At 35.4% G+C, this 27,614-nt stretch overlaps 1 protein-coding gene across 2 annotated transcripts in view; it reads right to left on the reverse strand.

Moving 5' to 3' along the window:
- Positions 1-27,614, reverse strand: part of CTNNA3 (catenin alpha 3) — a 1,492,617-nt gene that overhangs the window by 1,130,864 nt on the left and 334,139 nt on the right. For both annotated transcript variants that reach the window (XM_012762717.2, XM_012762715.2), the window contains exon 6: positions 8,079-8,342. In XM_012762717.2, the coding sequence (XP_012618171.2) occupies positions 8,079-8,342 (264 nt within the window). The remainder of the gene's footprint in view (positions 1-8,078; positions 8,343-27,614) is intronic.

Here is a 27,614-nt window from a genome sequence, read left to right on the forward strand (position 1 = left end):
CTTAAAAGTACTTTTCTCCCAGATACGTACTATGAAATATCTTGATTGCTACTAATAAGAAAGGTGAACTTATAAGACTTAAACTAAACAAAATACATTGATTTACTGATTACTCAAACTGACATGACAGTCTCAAGTTAGACCAACTTCAGTTCTGTTCTGCTATTCATCCTTAATGGTGTGTTCCTGTGTGAAATTTTTCTGCCAGATAAAAACTCCTTTACTGGTAAATAATCTTATTTAGTCCTTATTTACCAGCCTAAATAGCAAACTCTCATATTTGTATAGACATCAGAGTTTGTAAAATCCCTTTCAGATAACTGTGAAAAGTCATTGAACATTTTATCAAAATCTCCTGGCTCAGTCCCCTTTCCATAAAGCCTTCCCTTATTGCTTCTTGCTAAATCATAAGAGGCTTGAGAACAGAGCCTGGAGTGTGGATTCAACAAACACTTATAGAATATGTACTATGTTAGCAATTTATCCCTCAGTTATACCTGCATTTATATATGCAGGACAACCTCTGGACTAAAACACAAGGAATAGTTAAAAAATGCTTGTTTCTGGGGAAAAGGTAAGGATAAATACAAATCTAAAGAAACAAATGTAATTTCCCTGGAGAAAAAAGGGAGTGGCACATTCCCCACCACCACCCCTTTCTTTCAGCAATTACTTTAGAAAACTTGTTCTGGTGATTCTTTCTCTGCCCTTTTGAAATGCATATAAATCTTTTTTTAAAGGATATTATGAGAGTACAAACATTTTGGTTACATTTTATGTCTTTGCCTCATCCAAGGAAGGATTAGAGGCATGCCCTTCCCCTCTACAATGCTCACCGTGTCCGTTAGTTGTGAGTTTACCCCCCTCAACCCCCTAATCCCTGGAGAATATTACTACCATGTGAGCAACATAGTGTTGATCAGTCAGAGCCAATTTGATGGCGAATACATGTGGAGCCTATTCTTCCGATCTTGTGACACCTCATTTCATATAATGGGCTCAAGCTCTATTCAGAAAAATATAAGAGGTGCTAGGACACTGTCATTTCTTATAATTGAGTAATATTCCATTGTGGACATATACTACATTTTAATAATCCACTCATGAATCAATGGGCACTTGGGTTGTTTCCACAACCTTGCCACATAGTGAGTTGTGCTGCCATAAACATTAGGGTACAGATGTCTTTATTATAGAATGTCTTTTGCTCTTTTGGGTAGATGCCTAGTAGTGCTATTGCTGGATCAAATGGTGTTTCTATCTTTAGCTCTTTGAGGTATCTCCAAATTCTTTTCCACAGAGGTTGCACTAATTTTCAGTCCCACCAGCAGCATACGAGTGTTCCTATCTCTCCACAACCTCACCAGCATTTGTTGTTTGGGGATTTTTTGATAGAAGCCAATCTCGCTGGGTTTAGGTGATATCTCATTGTGGTTTTGATTTGCACTTTTCTAATGATTAGAGATGTTGAGCATTTTTTACATATTTGCTGGCCATTATTTTGTCTTCTTTTGAAAAGTTTCTGTTCATTTCCTTTGCCCATTTGTTGATGGGGTTGTTTGATTTTTTCTTGTTGATTTTTTTGAATTCTAGATAGATTCTTATTATCAGCCCTTTATCGGATGTGTAGAGAGCAAACATTTTCTCCCATTCTGTAAGCTGTCTATTCACTCTAATGATAGTTTCCTTGGCTGTGTAAAAGCTTTTTAATTTGATCAGATCCCATTTATTTATTTTTGTTGCTGCTGTGATTGCTTTGAGGGGTCTTCTTCAAAAATTCTTTGCCTAGGCCAATGTCTAAAAGGGTCTTTCCAAAATCTTCTAGAATTCTTAAGGTTTCATGCCTTAGGTTTAAGTCTGTTATCCATCTTGAACTGATTTTTGTAAGAGGTGAGAGGTGGGGATCCACTTTTAATCTTCTGCATGTAGCTGTCTAGTTTTCCCAGCACCATTTATTGAAAAGAGATTCTTTCCCTCAGTGTATATTTTTGTCTGCTTTGTCAAATATTAGATTACCATAAGCAGATGGTCTCATCTCTGGATTCTCAGTCCTGTTCCAAAGGTCTATGTCTCTGTTCTTGTGCTAATACCATACTATTTTAATTACTATAGCCTTGTAGTACAGCTTAAAGTCTGGTAGACTGATACCTCCCAGTTTTTTTCTTTTTACTTAAGATTGCTTTGGCTATATGAGGTCTTCTCTGGTGCCATACAAAGCATAGAATTATTTTTTCTAGATCTGTAAAGAATGATGATGGTACTTTGATAGGGATTGCATTAATTCTGTAGATCACTTTAGGTAGTATGGACATTTTAACAATATTGATTCTAGGAATCCATGAGCAAGGCAGGTTTTCTCCCTCTGTTTACATCTTCTACAATTTCTTTTCTTAGTATTTCATACTTCTCCCTGTATATGTCTCTCACATCTTTTGTTAAATATATTCCTAGATATTTAATTTTCTTTGAGGCTATTATAAAAGGTATTGCATTTTTTATTTGAATTTCGGCTTGACTGTTATTGGTGTATACCAATGCCTCTGATTTGTGTGTATTGATTTTGTATCCTAAGACTTTACTGAATTCATTTATCAATTCCAGGAGTCTCTTTGTTGAATCCTGGGAGTTTTCTAGGTATAATATCATATCATCAGCAAAGAGTGAGAGTTCGATCTCATCTACCCCCATTTGGGGCATTCCCTCTCTTATTTGATTGCTCTGGCAAGAACTTCCATCACTATGTTAAATAGAAGTGGAGATAGTGGGCAGGAATAAACAGAACTAAACTCTTAAAGAAATATAATTAGTATAATTAATATCCTAAAAGAGATTGCAATGTTAACCATAGCTATAAAAATATCAGCCATAATAAAACTATTGATATTCTTGGAAATTAAAAATGGTATTGTACAAATAAGAACCATATTATTGAAAACTTGAAGAGCAGAATGAACATACTTAACAACAAAACTAAAGAATTCTCCCAGAATGAAAAATAAAAACTATATGCAAAGTATGAGAAAAAAATTAAAATCCACAATGCTCATCCAGACAGTCCAACACCAGTCAATAGAAAATGTAGAAAAAAGAACAAAGAATGAACAATCATTTCAAGAAATATGGGATGATGTAATGTGAACAAATATAAGAAAATTATAGATATTCCTGAGAGAGAGAAAAAGAAATAGACATAGAAAACCTATTGGAGAGAATAATAGAGGAAAAATTCCCTGGTATTGCTAGAGGTTTAGATATCTAGATCCAAGATGGTCATTGAACCCCTAGAAGATTCACAGCACATAGGACATCACCAAGACATATAGTCATCAACCTGACCAAAATCGAAGTGAAGGAGAAAATTCTACAAGCTGTGAGACAAAAGCAACAAATTGCTTGTAAAGGAAAAGGCATCAGACTAGCAGGAGACCTCCCAGTCCAGCCACAGAAGGGATTGGGATCCCATTTTTAGTCTTCTTAAACAGACTAACTGCCTGCAAAGAATTCTGTATCCTGTAAAACTAAGTTTCATAAATTAAGGAGAAATAAAGTCTTTCCCAGACAAGAAAACACTAAGGGAATTTGTCACCATTAGACATACCCTACAGGAAATACTTAAAAGTGCTCTCTACAAGAATTGATACACACTAACGTAAAAATATCCAAAAGTTAAAGCTCACAACTCTTATAAATCAATAACACAAGGGAGAAAACAAAGCAACTAAGTATTATTCAACCTGATAAGAACAATATCAGTTCTAACATTGAACATAAACAGTCTTAATGCTCAAGTTAAAAGATATGGATTAGTTGATTGGATGAAGAAACACACCCCAAGTATCTGCTGTCCCCAACAAAACTCATCTAACTTGAAAGGATACTCAAGGTAAAGGGATTGAAAAACATATTCCACATGAATGGAAACCCAAAGGAAGCAGGAGTGGCTATTCAAATATGAGATAATATAGGCTTTAAGTCAACAATGCTAAAAAAAAAAAGGCAAAGATATTCATTATAAAATGATAAAGGAAAAAATTCAGCAAGAAGATATAACAATCCTAAATATATATATATATACCTAACACGGGAGATCCAGATTCATAAATCAAATACTACTATACCCAAGTAAAGAAATATATAGTGGCTGGGAAATTCAACACTCCACTGACAGAACTAGAAAGATCATCAATGCAGAAGATCAACAAAGAAACACTGGATTTCAACAGGCCTCTAGAACAAATGGACCTGACACCTACAGATCATTCTACCCCAAAACTGCAGAATGTACATTCTCATCAGCATATGAGGCATTTTGCAAGCTAGATCGTATGTTAGCCCACAAAACAAGTTTCAGCAAATTCAGAAAAATTGAAATCATACCATGTATGCTCTCAGATCACAGTAGAATAAAACTAGAAATCAACTCTAAAGGAAATCTCAAATTTACACAAAGTCATGGAAATTAAACAAGCTGCTGGTAATAATATATATTCTGACCCAAAGTCCGGATAAGTATAGGCTATGGTTAGAAAATTTCCAAGATGTATTCTATTCTTTTTTTCTCAGCCACACAGGGCCAAGCCTAAACTAGCCAAGTTTTCCCACTATCTCCTGCTATAGGAGCTGGTATTTTTCTCATTTATCCAACTAGTTGGTCAAATTTTGAAGATCCCCAGTTTCACACAAGAATCTTTTATGTAACTTTCCGACTGGTAGGATACAGGATTTGCTTTTTGTTCTCAGTTCATGTTTCTTCAAAATTCAAGCTCCCTGCCATAATTGAAAAGAAATTCTCCACATCCACCAGCACACTGCTGGTGCTGGGTTGATAGTTGGGATTTGTGTTCTCTTTGTACCTGGCCACAAAGAATTTCCCAGTTCACCTATCAGATTCGCTATGTATTTAAAAACATTTTATTCATCACTTTTAGTTTTTCTAGTTCCCTATATTTCTAGAAACCAAAACATTTTTAAAAATCATATTAACGTGCTTCTGGATACCAGTGATGCTCATTTTTTTAAGCTCCTAAATGGTAATCCGATTAATAGATGTCATGATTTCTCCTTCAGGTGAAAATGTAATTATTTTCCCAAATTTATTTGTTCTCCCAAATTATTACTCTTGGTAAAAGGTAATAATCTTGGAAGTTGCAGGGAACCTTGACTAAGCTGGACAGCTACTGAGAAGAAAAAAAGAAAAAAAATGCTCTTTACTCCAATATCACAAAATGACATTAAGTATTCTTATACTCATTCATTCATCAATATTTACTTAGTATTTTCTATGTATAGAGCATTGTTCTAGGTGCTGGTGATACATAAAGGAATATATAAAAGAAAATAAAAGAAATATGACAACTCTCTGAAAATAAGAAAATACTACAAACATGTCCTTTGTTATTATTGTCTTTATCACATAAGGATTCAGATGATTCTTGTGTTCCACAATTACAAGATCTGCTTTTTCCCTCTGCAAAGGGGAAAATATATCTTGATGAACTTGGATATTTCAAAGCCATTTTAATTGCCAAAGTTTCTTTCCTAATGATGGTTTCAAAATTCTACTAAACTACAATTCAACACTTATCAACTCTCATTCAGTCACAAATGCAGAAGAAACACCCTATAATTCACATTGGCCTTTCCAATAAATTAATCGATTTAGCCCGTACAGTGTTCTAATTCAACTTCTATTTTCTCCACAAATAAATCTCAGGTTTCATACACACAACCAGCCATGGGCCAGAATGAAAGATTTAACAAAAGCTTTAGTATGGGAGTTGTTGAGTAAGCACTCTGATACATTTCCACACTATAAACATTTAATGAGACTTTCTCCCAACAGAGTATTTACTACATCAATTTGTTTCATAGTATTATATTTTAAGGAGCAAAATAGAGCAAAGGTTATTTTGGTTACTTTACCAATACAGCTTGCTGTAAATAATGAAAAGTGCAACCATTTAATTTACAAAATCATTAAAAGAGGTTAAATGTTCAATAAATTCTGCTTTATCTAGTTCAGACAGCCTCAGCAGCTATTTGTAACCTGGATATAAAAATACATAAAATTCAGGCATTTTTTACTAGTTTGCCCATCACTGTCTTTGACCGGAACTGAATTTCAAAGGTTGTTGAGACAGTATTAGAGCTCTCACTGGGATCTCAGGGAAATATCTTCAGACTCCCTCCTACCTTGTTCAGAAGAAGTGAGTCTGTCATAAAAAGGATCTTTCTTGGGAAAGACTCCATTTCCATGACTATGCCTATTCCCACTGAAGCTACACACATAACACACACAGATGCATGCATGTGCACACACTTTCTCCTCTTCTCCAACCACTGCCATTCTCATTTGTAGCAGTCACTTTCAACTAAAGTGAGAAAAGAGAAGAGGTCTCATAAGGAGGAACAATTTGGAAATGTTGTCTTCTATAATGCTAAGAATATAGAATGTGTTATCTGAGATGAACTGGACCCCTATGGGAGCATCCTCTGACACAATTCTGTTTAGTAGTAAGAAAAATGTGGTATACAGGTTGAGCATCCCTAATCTCAATATCTGAAATCTGGAATGCTTCAAAATCTAAAACATTTTGAATGCTGATGCCACAAATGGAAAATTCCTCATCTAACCTTATGTGCTGGGTCACAGTTAAAATTCAATTAAAACTTTGTTACATGCACAAAATTATTAAAGATATTATATAAAATCACCTTCGGATTATATCTATAAGGTATATATAGAACATAAATGAATTTTGTGTTTAGACTTGGGTCTTATCCCCAAGATATTTCATTATGTATATGCAAATATTCCAAAGTCTGAAAATCCAAAACATTTCTGGCACAAAGCATTTTGGATAAGGGATACTTGACCTCTAAGATCCTATCCGTAAACTCTAGCAAATTTCACCTCACACTCTAGAAGTTATACACTTCCTAGGTAGGACAGAGTGACCTGCATCTGATGACTGAAAGAGATATAAAGTCCTGGACATTTCTACCAGACAAGGTACACTCTGGAGGGCAATGCTCTCTCCACAACTCCCTGTCGATTGCCCCAGGCTTTGTGAGTCTGCCTCTCAGGTAGACTTCTTCCTTTGCCCAGTCCTACTCCTTCCCATTTCCCTCCCCAGAAGGAGCACCTCGTTTTCTGTTCTCCACCCTGTGTATGACCCTGGTTCAAACTAAAACATGAAGTAAAATCAGGTGTTGCATGTATTATAAAATGTAAGGTTGGAACCTGGTTACTATCATAGCCTGCTGCCTGGATTTTCGCTTCTCCCTTTGTCCCCCTTCACTCTATGATCCACATGCAATCAACACAGTCCTTCTAAGACACAAGTTTCAGGATGTCACACCTTTGCTTATGACTTTACATTGGATCCCCATTTAACTTGGAGAAAAAGCCGAAGTCCTTAAAGCCTACACAACCCTCTACAACCTGGGCCCATTGGCTCTCTAATCTTAACTCCTACCACTGATCCCCTGCTATCTTCCCTCAGGCACCCTGGTTTCTATGCTATCACTTAAACACAGGGGACATGCCTTCAAGCCTTTTCTCTAGATCTCTATCTGTCCAATTCCCTAACCTCCTTCAAGCCGTTGATAACATCTTACCTTCTCAATGTAACATACTATACAATTTAGTTATCTACAATGTTTACTGGCTTTCTTTTTTGCCTATATTCGCCTGCTAGAATGTAATCTTATGTGAAAGGCAGTGGTCAGATATATCTCAAAAACATAGAAGAACATAATGCCAATAAGTATTTGTGGAGTGAATAAATCCTATGTTTCATATGTTGACCTATGTAAAATAAAGTCATCGCTTTGATATAATTTACAATCCCAATTCAAATTCATTGGCTTCCTTGGAAAAGGTGTAAAAGAATCAGAAGTCTAGTAATAGAATATTTTCCTGCTAATCAATTTATTGGGAGACACAGAAGATGTTAGAGACTGATTGGAAAACTGGATTTTTATTTTCTTATACTCTAAATTCCAACACGTGGATCTTTCTTTGTTTGTTTTTTTACTGGAACATCAAATCACGTTTTGTCTTTCTCTCAACCTACCTCCAGTTCATCAAGGGCACTTCCAAGGGTTGCTGCCTGAGGTTCTGGTGAGGCTGGCATATTCTGGATGCCTTGTGAAGCATTTGAAATTACATTGAGGGCATTCTGAATTTCTCCACAAACTGTGTCCTTGCTGGCTTTGAGGGAAGCAACATCAGAATGCTCCAAACAAGCTGAACAAATTGAATGCAAGAGGGGGGAGTTCTCCTTCAATAAGGCCCGGGCTCCTGCAATTTCATCCCTCTGATTTGGAGATTTTAAGTCCTGAGAAGGGAAATAAAAAGAGTGGTTAATTACAATGGGTTATGGAAGAAAGACTTACACAAAGAAGCTTAGTTTTCTCTGTCAGTATAAATGAAAAGATAATAAACACTAAGAGGTCAGCTATAAGTTAAAATCAAGCCATCAATTATATCCATATTCCTTCAGATTTTGTTAAAAGTTTTACATTAGGAGAGGTAAGATGGTTCACAAGTAAAGGTCACAATGATGCAGATGTGTAAAACCTGAGTGGATCTTATACTTGTCAGTCAGATCCTTATAAGTCACTAAAATATTCTGGCATTCACATTATTAAATGCATCATAAGAGAGCTTGAATTACAAGGATGCTGATTACCCTTTTCCGTAGATGTTGATAATTGCATTTAACCTTTTGATTAAAATTAGACCAACTGAGATAACAACACTAAATTAAACCTCTCACCATTTAGCTATTTTCTACTCTTTTACAGAGATACTAATAAATTAATCCTGTTATCATTTGTTCTTTGATGTTTATTTGAAAAATAGTTACTGAACACTTAGTATATGTTAGCCCTTGTGCTAGACTCTCAGTGTATGTATGTGAACAATCCTACAAGGATCTTGTTCTTCTGGAGCACATGGGATTTTTTTTGGGAGGGGGAGGTCTATAGACAAATAATAAACTATGTAAGTAAACATACAAGACAATTTCAGGTGATAATAAATGCTGTGAAGAAAACACAAAAGTATAATGTCATAGAGATTAACTTGAGAGGGGAAAGCTGCTTTAACTTGAATGGTCAGGGAAGGTATTTAGGCAAAGATGATAATTTGTAGTAAATCTATATGAACTGCATTATAATCAGAGGTTAAGAGGGGGAAGAGAGAGTCCTATATAAGCAATAGGTAATCAAAACAAACTCAAGATACGATGAAAAAAAAAAAAAAAAAACATGGCAAGCACTAACTTAGCCAAATGATGAAGGTTAACACCATAAGTGATGTCACATGGATATCATGTACCCCTTGACATATTGTGACAAGAAAAGCATGCTACTTCTGTGGTGTTCGCTCTAGAAATCCATAACCCTCATCTATTCATGAGGAAAAATAACAAACAAAATCAGAGTGGAGAACATTCTACATGATACCTGGGCAGTATTCCTCAAGATCATTACGGTCATAAAAAACAAAGAGATTTATTAATAAACTATCACAGACCAGAGAAGACTGAGGAGACATAATTAAATGCAATGTGGTACCCTGGATTAGACTCTGGAACAGAAAAAAATATTCAGAGAAAATTGGCAAATCCAAGAAGTTAATATTAACAGTTAACCGGAATATACCGGCATTCATTTCATTGTTGTGGCAAATGTTGAGATACAATATTGACAATAGAGAAAACTGGGAAAAAGGTATATGGGAACTCTGTACTATCTTTGCAGCTTTTCTGTAAATCTAAAATTATTACCCAAGAAAAAAAGTTTTTTTTAAAAAACTAACTTAAGGGACATTTACAATAGTTTATGCAATCCATGTATAATATCTAATATAATCTTCATAAAAACTCACGATAGATTATCCCCATTTTTTAAATGATTAAACTGAGGTTTCAAAAGGCTAAGTTCCTTAGCCAAATGGCAGAGCTAAATGTTGGCATTTCTTGTATTGTAACCCAAGTCAGTGTGACTCCCAAACCCTGATTCTAACAACTATGTTATACTCTTTCCTACATACAAAGGATTTCCCTTATTTTCTAAACCAGAAAGAGGATTTGTATTTGTACATTAATGATATCATGTAATTTATAAAGTGCTTCTGTATAGTATCTTATTGATCATCACAACACCCTTTAATGGGGTGAAGCTGATATTATCAGCCACATTTTAACTAAATAGTAATTTAGGATAAGGAGAGTAAGAGACTGGTAAAAGAACTGAGATACAAACCTAAGTGTTCCTACTGCAAATCCTATTCTTTTTTCACAAGACTCTGTTACCTCAGAATAATGTTGCCTGAGATTAATAAATGCCTTGTACTACTGTATTTTTAGTTCCTTCCCATATGAAAATAAAGGCTGCCTGCTACTTCATATAGGTTTGGGGGAAATTAACTTCTTTACAAAATGTAGGGAGGACAGTTAGAAGAAGTTGTCAACGCATTGCTCATACTCACTAATTACCTAAGAAAAGATGCTTTGTGGTTTTCTTGGCTTGCTATGATTTTCCCCTTATATTTCTGGTCTGGGTTCTAGTTTCAGCTCTGTCATTAGTACCATGAGCTGGGTAAATCATCTACTCTTTCAGTGTCTGTTTTTCCATCTGTAAAAATGGGGATAATGATACGTCTGCCAACCCTCTCACAAGATTGAGTACACAGCACAACAGAAATGGAATATATATGGAAAGCAGGAAAAAATCATACGAAGAATATGGAACTATTAATATTTTATTCCTTAAATTTGTCAAACTTATACTGTTTTTGTACCATGATGATCTTGGTTATTTTCATATGCCTCACAATCTCAGAGCTATACATTCATCAGTGAAACTTAGAGGATAAATAGTGTAATGTTTAGAAAGGATATACAGCTACTCAGAAAAATAAAAATAAAAAGTATAAAATATTCAGAAAGAGCTAAAGAAAATTCCCTTATATTACAGTATAATCATAGCTTATTATATAATTCCCTCTGAAGTGACCAACACATTATACTTCTTTATTTAGAATAGCAGTGTCAAGGTTTAGGCAGCTTCTGATAAGCGAAAAAATTTGAACATAAATTATTACAAAGAAGGTCCAAGTGAAAAAACTATTTCTTTTGTTCTGATGATGGCTATGTATAATCTGACTATAAATTATGGTAACTTTAGTACTATAGGGACTTTGACATTTTAAAAATACAAATATATTTTGGCTTTTGAGCCTATGCTTTGTCATTTCTTATCAAGACAATCACAGAATCCTTAATAAGCACTGATACACCAAATACCAAACCTGTGAAGCCTGTGAGAAAGGACCATCAATGAACGTAACAAAAATAAGATATTACAGCAGTGGATGGGGAAAAAGGGTCAGGTTGCAGAGATTAGGTAAGGGAAATTGAGAAAGCAAGACTATTTCTTCCAAAGGACATCACACATGATAAATTTAATGTAGTAAATAGACACATAGATAAAAGGGGAACTAATGACTGTCACTCCCTACACAGAAGGATGTTGTAGGTGTTTGTGGTTGTTTTATTCTGTTTTAACTGATGATATCTTGGGTTCAAAAGCTCATAGGTTATAGGAATTAAATGGAAAGGTTAACTAGGGATTCCTTCTAATGGAGCAGAGTAAAGAATTCAGCTCCTCAAGGATTGATACTTATTTAATATCTTTTTTTAAATGCTCCAGAAGAACTCACATGAGATTTCCAAGTTAAGGAGACATTAAATGCTTCCAGCTGATGAAGAAACACACAGATGGGATTAAAAAAGAAGATCTTACAAGTCTGTGCAAGTGGGTAGAGAATTAACATATGAGTTTTAACCCTGGCAAGAGAACAAAATATATTTAGGGATTTTAAAGATCAAAAAATATAAAAATGTAGGGCTCTAAGCTATCAGTTAATTAATTCAACAATTCATTCAACAACTATTGTTGAGACTCTGCTATATATCAGGCAGTATGCTAAGTATTGGAAATGCAAAAATAAAGAGCTCATATATCAGAAGAGGAGACAAATAAACAAATTTATATAGGAACTAAAATAGTTATAGCATAGAGGAAAGTCCTTCAGCTTGAGAGGATTAAAGAAAATGTATCAGAGAATCTTTTTTTCTAGCTTTATTGTGATCTAATTTACAAATAAAAATTGTGTATATTCAAGGTATGCATGATGTTTTCATATATGCATATATTGTATAATGATTACTACAATCACATTAATTAATACCTATATCACTACATATTGTTATCCTTTGTGTGTGTGTGTGTGTGTATATGTGTATATTGTGAGGATACTTAAGATCTACTGTTAGCAAATTTCAAGTAAACAATATATTATTATTAACTATTGTCACTATGCTTTATAGTATATCCCTAGAACTCATTTATTTTATAATTGACAGTTTCTACACTTTGACCAATATATCCCCGTTTCCCCATCACCCCAACCTCTAACAACCACTGTAAAACTCCTTGACTTTTTTAGATTCCATGTATGAGTGAGATTGTACAATATGTGTCTTTCTGTGTCTGGCTTATTTCAGTTAACATTATGTCCTTCAGGTTCATCCAAGTTGCCTTAAATGGCAGGACTTCAGATGAAGCAAATCTTAAACAATGAGTAGAAGTTATTCCTGTGAACAAGGCAGAACAAAACAAGCAAAAAAAAAACACAGCATGTTCAAAGCCCTGAGGCATGAAAAAGAAAAGAGCATGCATGCAACTGCAGGTAATATTACAAATACTGGATACTTGAGCAAAAATTGTGATTAATCCAGCAGGAAAGGTAGACAAGAGACATCACATATGCCACACTAAAGAACTCTGAAAGCGATAAGCTCAGATGTGTATTTTTAAAGATTGCTCTGGTAATAGCCTTTTCAGTTGATTAGAGAGAATGAAATTTCAGTCAAGGAGACTAGGTAATAATCCATGTCCAGGCAAGAGAAAATGAGTGCCTAAACACTATTGCCAGGTTATAGTAGGATGGATCCAGGGAATATTTAGGAAGTAAAATAGTAAGTCTTTGCTATATTTAGATGGGAGGGGAGAGAAGAAGGTATTTAGAAATATCTAAAGAACTTTTTCAGCAATTGTCTACATAGTGATGGGTTAACCAAAATGGGAATTCAGAGAGAGGAATGTGTTTGAAATAAAAAGGTGAAATACATTTTGTCATCTACCAAACATAAGATGCCACCACAAGATCCAATGAAAATACACTATATTTGTATCTAGACTTCAGAAGAGAGCCTGGGCCAAAAATAGAGACATGTGAGTCACCAGGTCATAGTTGGGAGCTAAAGCCATGTGTGTGAAATTTATATGGCTTTTACCTAGGATGAATGTTACAAGAATCTGCAAGTCATCATAAATTGTTCCTTGAGATTATCAACCCAGTAATTTTATATGCTAGCCCAAAAGGCAAAATATATATTTAAATTATCAAGAAAGGTATCAGAAAATACAGAACTCTAAAAACAGTTCATTAATTTTTTTAAAAAACAAGCAAAAAATAAAACACACACACACCTATAGAGTTTAGAACCTGAATGATTGTGGATAATCATGGTCACTATACCTTAAGAAAAGATAACAAAAGAAGGTTATTTTAAAAGAGCAATTTTGAAAGACAGAATGACTTATGTATCAGGGACAGTTAAAAATATGGGGTCTGTTCATCTGGAAAAAGGGAAATGTATATTGAAGAACACATGATAAAAAAAATCTAGAACTCATGGATTAATTTGACAACTTGCTAATGGACTTCTTTACTAAATCTAGAAACTAGATCATAGAAGTAGCTTTTTAAATCTGGGTAAAATAAATTAAATTACATTTGTTCATATTGCTTGCTCCACTGCTTCATTATAATTCCATTGAATGCAGGCACTATAACTTATTCTATAGTCCATTATCTAGTAGCATATGGCACATATTAGGAGTTTACATTGCCACACAGATATTTCTCAACTCTGACCCAGATTGCAGGAGACACAGAGGTCCAGTGGGTCCCAGGGTGTTCTGTGTGACTCCAGAGCCGGGTCACTCTGGGCGGACTGCCTCCAAGAGAGAGTGTTGGAAATGACCAGAGGTAGACTATCCTCCACTCAGACTCTTTTTCTTCCCTTCCTCTACCCTTCCCATGGATACAGAGAGAGATACTTGAACCACCACATGGAGACTCCCATAAGTAGTGGGGCTCAGATCTTTCTTTTTGGAGTCCTGCAGCAGACCGAGGGGTGTTCAGACTATGAGATCTCTACCCACCAGCCCCTCCCTGCTGCTGCTTGTAAAGCAGCCACATTACAACAAGACAGGCCCTGAGCCAAAGAGACATTGAACCACTGTGGGCACCCTGTGGGTGACACAGGACCAGCATTCTTCTACCTGGCATGGTCAGAGATTGATCTCCAGGGACCCAGGAATGGCCCCGCAGATCAGATCCATACAACCAGGTTTTGATCGCATCATCAGAGGCACAGAAGGAATATTTGTAAATCAGTCTTGCAAGGTGCAGGTGCCTGCAGGGGCAAAGCAGGAAGGACAGCACAGTGTGGCTCTTAGCTGTGGTGAGCTAGTGGGACACCCCTCCTCCCATGGAAGGGCTGTGCTTCTAGCTCAGGCCGGTATCTTGGTCAGGGAACCTCCCTGCCTGCATCACAGATGTCAGGGAGCTCAGCTGACTTGAGGTCCTGCCTGCAGGCAGAGTCCTGAGAGAAACTGAGAAATAGGGGAGGATTGAAAGGAGCAAAGCCTGCTCTAGACTGCCGGATTGCAGGTCTCAAACAGTACCCCTTCCACATGCAGACTCTCTGCTTGAGTGGGACCACTTCAGCCCCTCCTGGGCAACTTAGCCCAGAGGTAGGAAGTGGACCTTTAACCTCTACATATCTCTTACCAGCATTTGTGGAGCTAAAGGGCGGGATCACCCAACCTAACCCTGCCCATCCACATACCCCACCCACCTTTGCTATGATGGTGAATAAAGGACTCACCTGGAAGCTCCAGGGCCCCACCCACCAAATGGGAAATTAGAGGGCTTCTCTTGAGGAAACTAGAGCTGGTCACAAGATCCCAAAACAACAGTGTGATTTGTTTCCTCCAGCAAACACCACCTACTGACAGGGAGGTCAATTTGCACACCCGTTACACCATTTACCAATTCAATCATAGAGGATGTGGTTGATTCTCACCTACAAGCACCACCTACTGACTCAGATATTAAACTGGGCATTTCAGTCATTATCAAGAAAATTCAAAAGTAAGAAGTAATATCTGTTCCAGATGAGAAGGAGCCAGCAAAAGAACTCTGTAAGTATGAAGAATTAGAGCAAAAGGTCACCCCCAAAAGGGAACATCAGCTCCCCAGCAATGGATACCAACCAAAAGCAGAATATTGAAATGACAGATGAGGAGTTTCAAAGATGGATTGTAAGGAAGCTTAATGAAATACAAGATAAAATAGAAACCCAACAACAAAAACAATTTAGGAAATGAATGAAAAATCCACTAAAGAAACTGAATTATTAAAGGAAAATCAAACAGAACTTCTGGAAATGAAAAATTCATTCAAGGAATTATGAAACACAGTGAAAAGCCTTAAGAACAAGTAATATCAGGCAGAAGAAAGAATCCAGAGCTTAAAGACAACATCTTTCAATTAAACAAGTCAGTCACAGAGATACAGCAGCAAAACAAGAGGAATGAGCAGAGCCTACAAGAAACATTGGATTATGTAAAGAGACCTAACATAAGAATCACAGAAATCTGTGAGGGTGAAGAAGCAAATACAAAGGGTTGGATAATTTATATAAGGGAATGATTGAGGAAAATTCCCCTGGCCTTGCTAGTAATCTATATAACCAGGTACAAGAAGCTCAAAGGAATCCTCAGAGATTCATCACAAAGAAGAAAATACCCCAACACACAGTCATCAGAATGGCCAAGCTAAACACAAAAGAGGTGCTCCTATGAGCCATAAGACAAAAGAAGCAGGGAATTTACAAAGGAAAACTCATCAAACTAACTGCAGATTTTTCAACCAAGACCTTACAATCCAGAAGGGATTTAGCCCCATTCTTAGTCTTTTCAAACAGTATAATGCCCAGCCTAGAATTCTGTATCCTGAAAAACCAAGTTTCATATAAGGGGAAATAAATTCTGCTCAGACAAGCAAAGACTGAGGGAATTCATCAAGACAAGACCTGCCATGCAGGAAGTAATAGAACCACATTATTCACAGATCAGCACAATAAACACTCACCAATGTAAAATCACCCAAAAGCTAAAGGTTGAAGGCCAGACACCACAAAATCTCAAGAGATAAGACAAAGCAACAAAGTTCAACTAAACAGGATGAACAAAAATCCACCCTACTTATCAATTCTTTCAATAAATGTTAATGGCTTGAATTGCCCATTGAAGAGGCAAAGGCTGGCCAAATGGATAAATATGCACATGCAAAGTATCTGCTGTCTTCAAAAAACAAATCTACCACACAAAGATTCATCCAGACTCAAGGTGAAGGGATGAAAAATAATATTCCATGCTAATGGAAACCAAACGAAAGCTAGCATAGCAGTTCTCATATCAGATAACTTAGTCTTCAAATTGACAAAAGTAATGAAAGATGATCATTATACATTGGTAAAGGGAATAATTCAACAAGAAGACATAACAATCTTAAATATGTATGCAACTAATACAAGAGTGAGCAGCTTCTAATTCTTTAGATTGAAACAAAATAATAGACAGCAACACTATAATAGCCAGGGATTACAACACTCTGCTGACAGAACTGGACAGATCTTCCAAAGAGAAAATAAAGAAACAAGAGATTTAAATAGAACTCTAGAACATATGAGCTTAACAGACCTTTACAGAATATTCTACCCCAAAACAACTGATCTACAGTTTCTTTTTTTGTTCAGTCCTTTCCTGACTTTGGTATCAGGGTGATGTTGGCTTTGTAAAATGTGTTTGGGATGTTTCTCTCCTTTTTGATATTGTGGAATAGTTGCTTCAGGATAAGCACCAGTTCTTCTTTGTAGGTATGGTAGAATTTGGGTGTGAAACCATCTGGTACAGTACTTTATTTTTAGATAGGTTTTGTATTGCTGCTTCAATTTCAGTACTTGATGTTGGTCTGTTCAGGTGCTCTATATGTTCCTGATTGAACCTACAGGGGTGTGTGTTTCTAAGAATTTCTCCATTTTCTCCACATTTTCAAGTTTATATGCCTAGAGATTTTTATAGTATTCATAGATGATATTTTGTATTTCCATGATATCAGTGGTAATTTCTTCTTCTTTTTATCAGTTCATGGGATATTCTCTAAGGATGATCACATCCTAGGCCATAAAACCTGTCTCAACAAATTTGAAAAAATAGAAATGATATCACACAACTTCTAAGACCACAGTGGAATAAAATTAGAAATCAACTCCAATAGAAACATTCATCTTTACACAAAGTCATGGAAACTAAAAAACCTACTGATGCTAAATGATAGGTCAAGGAATAAATTAAGATGGAAATCAAAAAATTCTTTGAACTAAATGATAATGGGAATACAAGTTGTCAAAATCTGCGAGATACAGCTAAAGCAGTTGTGAAAGGAAAATTCATACCCATAAAAACCTACATCCTCAAAACAGAAAGATCACGAATCAAAAATCAAATGAATCATCTCAAAGATCTGGAAAAGGATGAACAAACCAATTGCAAACCCAGCAGAAGAAAAGAAATAACCAATATCAGAACAGAATTAAATGAAATCAATAACAAAAAAATGACATGAAAGATTAATAAAACAAAATTGGTTCATTGAAAATATAAACAAAATTGGCATGCCTCTCAGTAGATTAACCAGAACCAGAAAAGAAAGGACTCTAATAAGCTCCATCAGGAATGAAAAAGGAGAACTTACCACCGATATCATGGAAATACAAAATATCATCTATGAATACTATAAAAATCTCTAGGCATATAAACTTGAAAATGTGGAGAAAATGGACAAATTCTTAGAAACACACACCCCTGTAGGTTCAATCAGGAACATATAGAGCACCTGAACAGACCAACATCAAGTACTGAAATTGAAGCAGCAATACAAAACCTATCTAAAAATAAAGTACTGTACCAGATGGTTTCACACCCAAATTCTACCATACCTACAAAGAAGAACTGGTGCTTATCCTGAAGCAACTATTCCACAATATCAAAAAGGAGAGAAACATCCCAAACACATTTTACAAAGCCAACATCACCCTGATACCAAAGTCAGGAAAGGACTGAATAAAAAAAGAAACTATAGATCTATATCCCTCATGAATACAGATGCAAAAATTCTTAATAAAATCTTAGCAAATTGAACTCAGCTGCTCATAAAAAAAAATAATCAATCATGACCAAGTGGGCTTAATCCCAGAGATGCAGGGAGGGTTCAACATTAGCAAATCCATAAATGTAATTCACCACGTAGATAGAATAAATACAAAAACCATGTGATCCTCTCACTAGACACAGAAAAAGCATTTAACAAAATTCAACATCCTTTTATAAGAACATTTAACAAGACAGGCATAGACAGGACTTATCTCAAAATGATAAAAGCCATATATGAGAAACCCACAGCCCACATCATAGTGAATAGGAAAAATTGAAAGCATTCCCACTTAGAACTGGGACAAGACAATGTTGCCCTCTATCATGACTTCTATTCAACATAGCGCTGGAAGTCCTAGCCATAGCAATGAGACAAGAAAAGGAAATCAAGGGTATCCAAATGGGAAAAGAAGAGGTCAAGCTATCACTCTTTGCTGGTGATATGATCTTATATCTAGAAAACCCCAAAGATTCTGCCAAGAGACTACTGGAATTGATAAATAAGTTCAGCAAGGTCTCAACTTATAAGATCATTGTACACACATCAGTAGCATTCATATATGCCAGCAACAGTCAAACTGAGAACCAAATAAAAGGCTCAATATCTTTACAATAGCAACCAAGACAATAAAATACCTGGGAATACGTTTAACTAAGGAGGTGAAGGATTTCTATAGGGAAAACTACAAAGCACTGAGGAAGGAGATAGCTGAGAACACAAACAGATGGAAAACCATACTATGTTAATGGATCGGCAGAATCAAAATTGTTAAAATGTCTATACTGTGCAAAATGATCTACAGATTCAATGCAATCTCTAATAAAAAACCAACATCATTTTTCACAGATTTAGAAAAAATAACTCTACACTTCGTGTGGAACCAGAGAAGACCCCACATAGCCAAAACAACCTTAAGCAAAAAGAACAAATTGGGAGGCATCAATTTACCAGACTTCAAGCTATACTATAAGGCTATAGTAACCAAAAAAGCATGGTATTAGCAAAATAATAGAGACATAGACCAATGGAACAGGACTGAGAAGCCAAACATAAAACCATCCTCAAATAGCCATGTGATTTTTGACAAAACAGATAAAAACATACACTGAGTACAAGAATCCTTATTCAATAAATGGTGGTGGGAAAATTGGATAGCCACATGTAGAAGACTGAAATAGGATCCACACCCCTCACCTCTCACAAAAATCAACTCACAATGAATAACAGACTTAAACCTAAGGCATGAAATCATAAGAATTCTAGAAGAAACTGTTGAAAAAACTCTTATAGACATCGGCTTATGCAAAGAATTTATAAAGAAGACCCCAAAAGCAATCACAGCATGAATAAAAATAAATAAATGGGACATGATCAAATTATAAAGCTTCTGCACAGCCAAAGAAACTATCACTAGAGTGAATAGACAACCTACAGAATGGGAGAAAATATTTATACGGTACATATCTGATAAAGGGCTGATAACTAGAATCTATATAGAACTCAGGAAAATCATCAAGAAAAATAAAACAATCCATTAGAAAGTCGGCAAAGGACATGAACAGAAACTTTCTAAAAGAAGACAGACTAATGGCCAATAAACATGAAAAAATGTTCAACATCTCTAATCCTCAGGGAAATGCAAATCAAAACCACAATGAGATATCACTTAATTCCAGTGAGAATGGCTTTTATCAAAAAGTCCCAAAACAACAAATGCTGATGTGGATGGAGAGAGATAGGAACACTTATATGCTGCTGGTGGGACATCAAACTAGTACAACTTCTATGGAAAGTCATACAGAGATACCGTGTTTCCCCGAAAATAAGACAGGGTCTTATATTTATTTTTCCTCAAGAAGACACCCTAGGGATTATTTTCAGGGGATGTGTTATTTTTTTTTAAGTACAGTACAACAATCTACATTTATTCAAATATAGTTAAGTCGCCTTCTTCTGGAACATCATCATAACTCTCCAAACCCTGAATTCCATCCTGAATTTCTTACAACTCTATTTCCTTTAGAACTATTAGCCCCAATCTCTCATGTCCAGAAATAGAGCTCTCATGGGGCAGATGAGAAGGGCTGCTCATCTTCTTTACCACTCCGCAATCAAATGCATGGGTTGTGCAGATACACTGCATAGCCACGCCCATCACTAGGTCTTATTTTCAGGGTAGGGCTTATATTGCACAAATGCTTAGAAATCCTGCTAGGGCTTATTTTATGAGTAGGTCTTATTTTCGGGGAAACACGGTACCTCAGAGAACTAAACATAAAACTGTCATTTTATCCAGCAATCCTACTACTGGGTATCTACCCAAAGGAAAAAAAACATTCTATAAAAAAGACAGCTATACTCGAATGTTTATAGCAGCACAATTCACAACTGCAAAGATGTGGAAGGAACCCAAGTGCCCATTACTACATGAGTGGATTAATAAAATGTGGTATATGTATACCCTGGAGTACTACTCAGCCATAAAAAGATGAACTACCTTTTGCATTATCCTGGATAGAGCTGGAGCCACTTCCACTAAGTGAAGTATCACAAGAATGGAAAAACAAGCACCACATGTACTCACCATTAAATTGGTACTAATTGATCAACACTTATGTGCACATATGGAAGTAATATTCATCGGGTGTTGGGCAGGTGGGAGGGGAAGGGGGAATGGATATATTCACACCTAATTGGTGCAAGGCACACTGTGTGGTGGATGGGCATGCTTGTAGCTCTGACTTTTGCGGCGTAAAGGCAAGATAGGTAACCTAAGCATTTGTACCCCTGTAACATTCTGAAATAAAAATACATAGATAAATAAATAAATATATAAATTAATCTCTACATTTAAGAAATCCAAAACAATACCCCAATTTAATTTTCTCTGAAGACAGTGTGGGGCTTGGGAGGGCTGACAAAACAATCCTAAATTTGACCCATAAAAATAATCATGCAAGAATATCTAGGAAAATTCTATAAAGACAATAACATTCAAAGGGACACTTGAACTTAAAGCTATGACATGACTGAAGTGTCCATAAAAGTGTGATATTAAGCACTAAGAAGACAGAAGCCCTGGAGTCAGTGCAATGGGATAGAAACTAGGCAATAGGTCATTCTACTTCCATGTGGCAATGTGGCAAGCACCATGATGGAGTTGGGAAAACTGAGAAGCCTGGGGATACCACAGAAAGGAAGTGACACCTGAATAAATAGATTTTCCTTTTTAAATCTATTAAACTTTTCATGAAATTGGCTTCCAGAAAGCTTGTTCAATTCACATGCTCACTACTGGTACATGAAACTATTTTCTAACATGCTTGCCAACACTAGTTATTACACCATTTTAATTTAAAAAAATTTTTTAGAAGTTTAATATATTTTTGTTAAATGAGCAAAAAGACAAATAAGAAACAAGGCAGAAGAAGTAGCTCAAAAAAAAATAGAAACTTCAAAAATGATTTTTCCAACAATCAAATTTGTGGAAAGTATACTTTAATCCAGAGAGCCTGGACAAATTTATGTATAACAATGCCACAGAAAGCTAAAGAGCAAAACGGAACTACACCTATCTTCACATTAAATGTTAGTGAAGCCATTGGTACAACTACTTTGGAAAACTGTTTGATAGTATCTACTAAAGCTCAACATATGCATATCCCATTACACAGCTATTCTATTCCTAGGAGAGAATACACACATATGGAAATGTGTTCATATAGTGATCAAAAGACACATTGAAAAATGTTTAAAAGCAGCACTGTCTGTAATAGCCTCATACTGGAAACAACCTGAAGCAATGATTATGAACAAAGCACAGTTACATGCAACATGAAATATGGAATGAAAAACGCCAGACACAAAAGAGTTCACATTGTTTGATTTTATCTATATAGAGCTCAAACTCAGGCAAAACTAATCTATGATTTTAGAAATCAGAATAGTGGTTTATTTTTGAGGGGTGATCAGAGATTGGCAAGGGGTAAAATCTTTGGGTTCTGGTAATTTTCTGTTTCTTGTACTGGATGCCGGTTACATGGATATGTTGTGTTTGGAAAAATTCATTAAACTGTACATTTTTGAGCTGTGCACTTTTCCAAATATATATTATACTTTAATTTTTAAAATTGCATGTAAAATCAAAGAAAACAAAATGTTAATAAAGGCAAGAAAATACCCATGGTGTGTGCCTTCTCTTGGTAAAGAACAATGGTATATAAACTAGCTATGGACCTGTAACGGTGCCATATTTCCCATGTTATTAAGGGAAGGATGAGGAAATAATTGGATATGCAGTCCATCTGCAATAACCTTCTATCCACTTTGAAAGCTTGTTTTTTTTAAAAAGGAAAAATCTAAATGTTTGAAAAATAAAAATAAAAAGAGAAAGTTCCCATAGCCTGGCTATCAGAAAAAGCAAAACTAAAGGATTTCCACAGCAATTGATTCCATATGCCCTTTTATAAACCTGCATTTCAGAGAATCAAAGAAAACTTCCTTACTAAGCTACATTCCTGCCCACGTGGAATAACTAAGCAGACACTCTGCTCAACAAAGCAGAACTACATGCAAATTATTGAGTTCTCTTCCAGGTGTTTAAGTGAGGTTTCTGAAGCTGAGCTGACAAAACTACTCTGGTAGGGGAAAGAAAGGGAGCTTATAAAGAGCAGTTTTGTTTTTTAAGATTAAGATTTGCAGCAGAAAGGCCCATATATACTTTGCTATTTGGATTCCATTCTTCCTTGGCTTCTATCCCTAGTCTTCCCTCTGCCAAGATGCTGCATGCTAAACTGTTTCACTGGTCACTGGGTAGCTTCATGTTCTATCAAAAAACAAATTAGTAAAAACACCTGCTAATTTAAATGTTTTTCACCAACCTAAATTAGGAAATGGAATACTTAGCCTTAACTGAGCTGAGGGACATAAGATGATGAAACAACAGCAGACTTCAAGTAAAAGAAAGTTTTGAGAAAAAAATAAAGATTGATTTTAAAATGCAGGATTTTACAATCAAAACATTATTAAGCAGCAGAGAGAAGACTTTACTGCTTTTCTATCCTTATTTCTTATTTTCAATTTTATATTAATAGGATAAATTCAATAAAAAAGAAAATAAAAGGATTCTTGAAGTTCAAATATGAAACTAAGAAACCAGATAATAATGGTAAGATATCACCCAAGGTATGCATTTGAGGCCATTAATGGATACCTTGGGTAACTGAAATACACCAAGGTGAATGTTAACAACTCCAAAGAAACCTCTGAGGAAAACATTATTACTTAACTGTAATGCAGACTACTGTGTCTGACAAGAAAATATGTGTATGTGTACATATATATATATATGTATATATATATATATATATACAGAGAGAGAGCTCAGAAATATACTCTGCTCATTTCCTATGCACTTGAAGCAAATATAACATGTGTTCAATATTACTTTTATCTATTGTTTGCCTAGAATTTATATCTCAAAAATAAATTCTATCTGAACCCATCTGCCATATGATTAAAAAGTAAAAGGAATAAACAGAAAAACAGAAAAGTAATGAACTACTTTAGCAAGATTCAGTTGCCATATTTCATACTTCCCTTCCATTTGTGTGTGTTTCACCATTTAATCTAACAAGAAGTTTCAAATATCCAAATCTTTTCCTCTAAAGCATAAATTAACAACTCTAAGAGTAAAGTTATATTTTAAAACCTAGTCAGAGATCAACAAATATTGTTATCCTTACAATTCCTTCCTATTTAAGCTTCCATGACTCACTTGTGAGAAATAGACCTCCTGTTTTCTAAATGTTATGGTGCATCTCAGAGAGCAAATAGCATTACTTAGTCTAAAATAGGATACAAGCCCAGGGATGAGGACACAACTTCCTTAATAATTCCTTACATTTGTGTAGTGGTTTATTTTGTTCAACACATTTCCAGTCATTCTTTCACAAAGAATCCTATAAGAAGATATACAAACTGTTATTAGGTCATTAAATATGTTTTGAATTTTTGAATCAAAAGGTTAGTTTATTATATCTCAAACAATTAATCAAAATAGGAGCCTAAATTATCCACCAGTTTTCCCATCTTAACCATAGCTTGTTTATGATAGCAGCAAAGAAGCCTGGAGGGTGAGTGGCTATGAAATTACAAAATATGTTTTCCACAGCCTGTTGAGAATTGAATATTTTTCCTTGCAAGAAGTAGTTCAAAGCCTGCAAGAAGTGGTAGTCAGTTAGTGCAAGGTCTGGTGAATATGGTGGATGACAGAGAGTTCCAAGGCCAGCCTCTGTAGTTTGAGTAGAGTTGTTTTTTGCAACATGTAGTCTTGCAAAAGGATTGGCCTATCTCCATTGATCAATCTCAGCTGCTTAATCACAAGCATCCTCATCATTTCATCCAAATGGTTGCAATAGACATTTGGTGTAATTGATCGACCAAGTTTCACAAAGTTGTAGTGGAGAATACCAGTGCTAGGCCACCAAATGGACACCATTAGCTTTTTTTGATGAATATTTGGTTTGGACTGTGTTTTGGCACTTCATTTTTATCCAACCATTGTGCTGAACACTTGCGATTGTCAGAAAGAATTCATTTTTCATCACATGTAACAATACAGTGTAGAAATGGTACACCTTTATGTCAAGACAGCAAAGAAAGGCAAACTTCGAGATGATTTCTCTTCTTACAGTATCATTTAAATATGAGGTACCCATCTCATACCAAATCAGCATTACCTTGCTGATTTGCTCAAATGGCCCAATATTGTTTGAATAGTAACTTCAAACTTTGCTGCTAATTCATGCTTAGGTTTAGATGGATTCACTTCCCCTACAGCTTTCATATTATCATTATCTACCTTGGTCTCAGGTTGCTCACATGGCTCATTTTCAAGATTAAAATCAGCAGAATGGAACTTCTGGAACCATGGATGTACTATGCATCCATTAGCCACATCCTTCCCAAACACCTCACTGATATTTCAAGCTGTCTGTGCAGCATTGATTCCATGATGGAACTCATATTCAAAAATAACACGAATTTTTTACTTATCCATGGTTTCACAAAAGTTGTTCTAAAAAAAATTTTGAAAGATAATCATAAGCCAAAAACCATGTATTTAAAATAATGTGGATATACCTTCACAATAAAATAAAATAAAATGTATCAAAGTGAAAATGTCAAAGATATTAACTGTCAAACTTAGCACCTAAGGAAATTGGACATTTCATACTTAATGAACTTAATATTATCTCTGGGTGTCAAAAAAGGAAATGGACATTTGTCCAAAGGTATACACAGATTAATAAAAAGTGGTAATGATGTCTGTCTTTAAGAAAGGCAGCATTTACTAAATAATTATGATGCTTCCTATACTCAAATACTCTCTAATCACTTTCTCATTTAATGGCCCCACTATGAATAGGAACCAAGATTGGCTCCTGTCTCAACATACTTTCTACTTAACACTAAGTATTGTTAAGTTAACAATACTTAACACTATTTCTATTTGTTGTCAGTAGCCTCATCATCTATTCCCAAAGTCTGTCAAAAAAATTTCCTTTAACTCTGCTTCTCTGTGGTGACCCAATAGCATATGTTCCTGACAAAAAAATTGTCATGACGAATACAGCTCAGATTACAAACACATTCTTTAATTCTGTTTCAAACAAGACTGATAAGAAAAGCTAAGGCCAAAACTACAAGACTAAATATTAAAATGTGATCCATAGAGCCATTCAGATTGCTCAAAAAAATAAGTCAGAGATACCTGGAAGAAGAATTAAATTAATAAGTATTGTCTTGAATATTTCAATCTACCTTTGATAAAGAAAACATTCTAAATGTGGCATCTTAGAAATGATAGCTTAATGGTTGCTTTTTCCAGAAAAAATAAAAACAGTTTTGCTTTTTAGTTTAATTCAACAAGCTAGAAACATCTGCTATAAGGTGTGATTTTAAAGCTAAGACTATAAACTCAGATGTTTATTCTATGCAGGGAGCATGAATGGGCCAGATGTAAGTCAACAGGGAGTGGTGAGGCCCTAGAACACTACAGAGTATTGGCCCCCATTTAAAAACATTAACATCCATTTGGCCAAACCAAAGGAATCCCTGGTCTCTGCTCTAAAGTACTAGCACAGATGTTTGCATGAGCCTTATTAATGTAGTCTCCATGCTTTAGATTCATACAATATGTGTACCTGACCTTGAAAGACATTGAAAAGATAGATAATGCAAGTCCCTGGGTCTGATAAGCCTACAATAAGTAAGCCAAGAATAGTGAATGCTGAGCAACTCCAAGGCAAGAATTCTGCCTCATTATAATGGATACAACATGAGCTATGAGGTTAGAATCCCTATGTAAAAACACTGCAATAACAGCAGAAGATTTCAAGTAGAATAATTAACCTTACTTCAGTAACAAAATGGGAATAATAATTTCTACCTTTCAGAGTATTAATGAGATTAAATGACTTAATGCAAAACATTTTCCAACATTTTCTTACTTGATCTTTCTCTATGCAACAAACTACAGGCTACATTCCCTTCTTAAAATGCCCCCCATGCCCCATTTTCTTGGATGACAGTAAATACTCAATTGAAATTAATAGGTATTTATTTACCTCTCTTCGGAGCTCCAGATGCATAACTCAAGTTGGGTCTCAAAATAAACATGTCTAAAATTGAACCCACTGTCTTTCATATACTCCCACACTCTGTATGTTTTTCCTCCGACATTATCAGTCTGAATGGCCCCAATAACCAGCTGATCAATAAGAAATTTGAGCAATATTCTTTACTTTTCCATCCCTTCATCCCACCATTAGGTAAGGTCTGTTATTCTACTCATTAAATATTTCTACAATATGTACCCTTGTTCTTGTCCTCACGAGCAGCACCAGTATAGAGATAAAACTAAAGAGCATGAGGAGAGAAGAGACTAGAGAAATACTTAATAAGGCAGAACTTTTTGACTATATAATCTTTTCTCTGTAATACCATCATAGGAGACTCTTTAAAACTTAAATCTGATCATCACAACCCAATTTAAAATCTTCTAGTAATTGTTAATCCAATTCTCATAAAGTTCATAATGTTTATTATAGGTAAGCATGATCTGACTTTAGCTTCTCTGTCTAGCCTTACTTCCTACCACTCCCCTCACAGTCACCCTTTTCTC

This window comes from Microcebus murinus, chromosome 14, assembly GCF_040939455.1.
Source record: "Microcebus murinus isolate Inina chromosome 14, M.murinus_Inina_mat1.0, whole genome shotgun sequence".
Lineage (NCBI taxonomy): Eukaryota > Metazoa > Chordata > Mammalia > Primates > Cheirogaleidae > Microcebus > Microcebus murinus.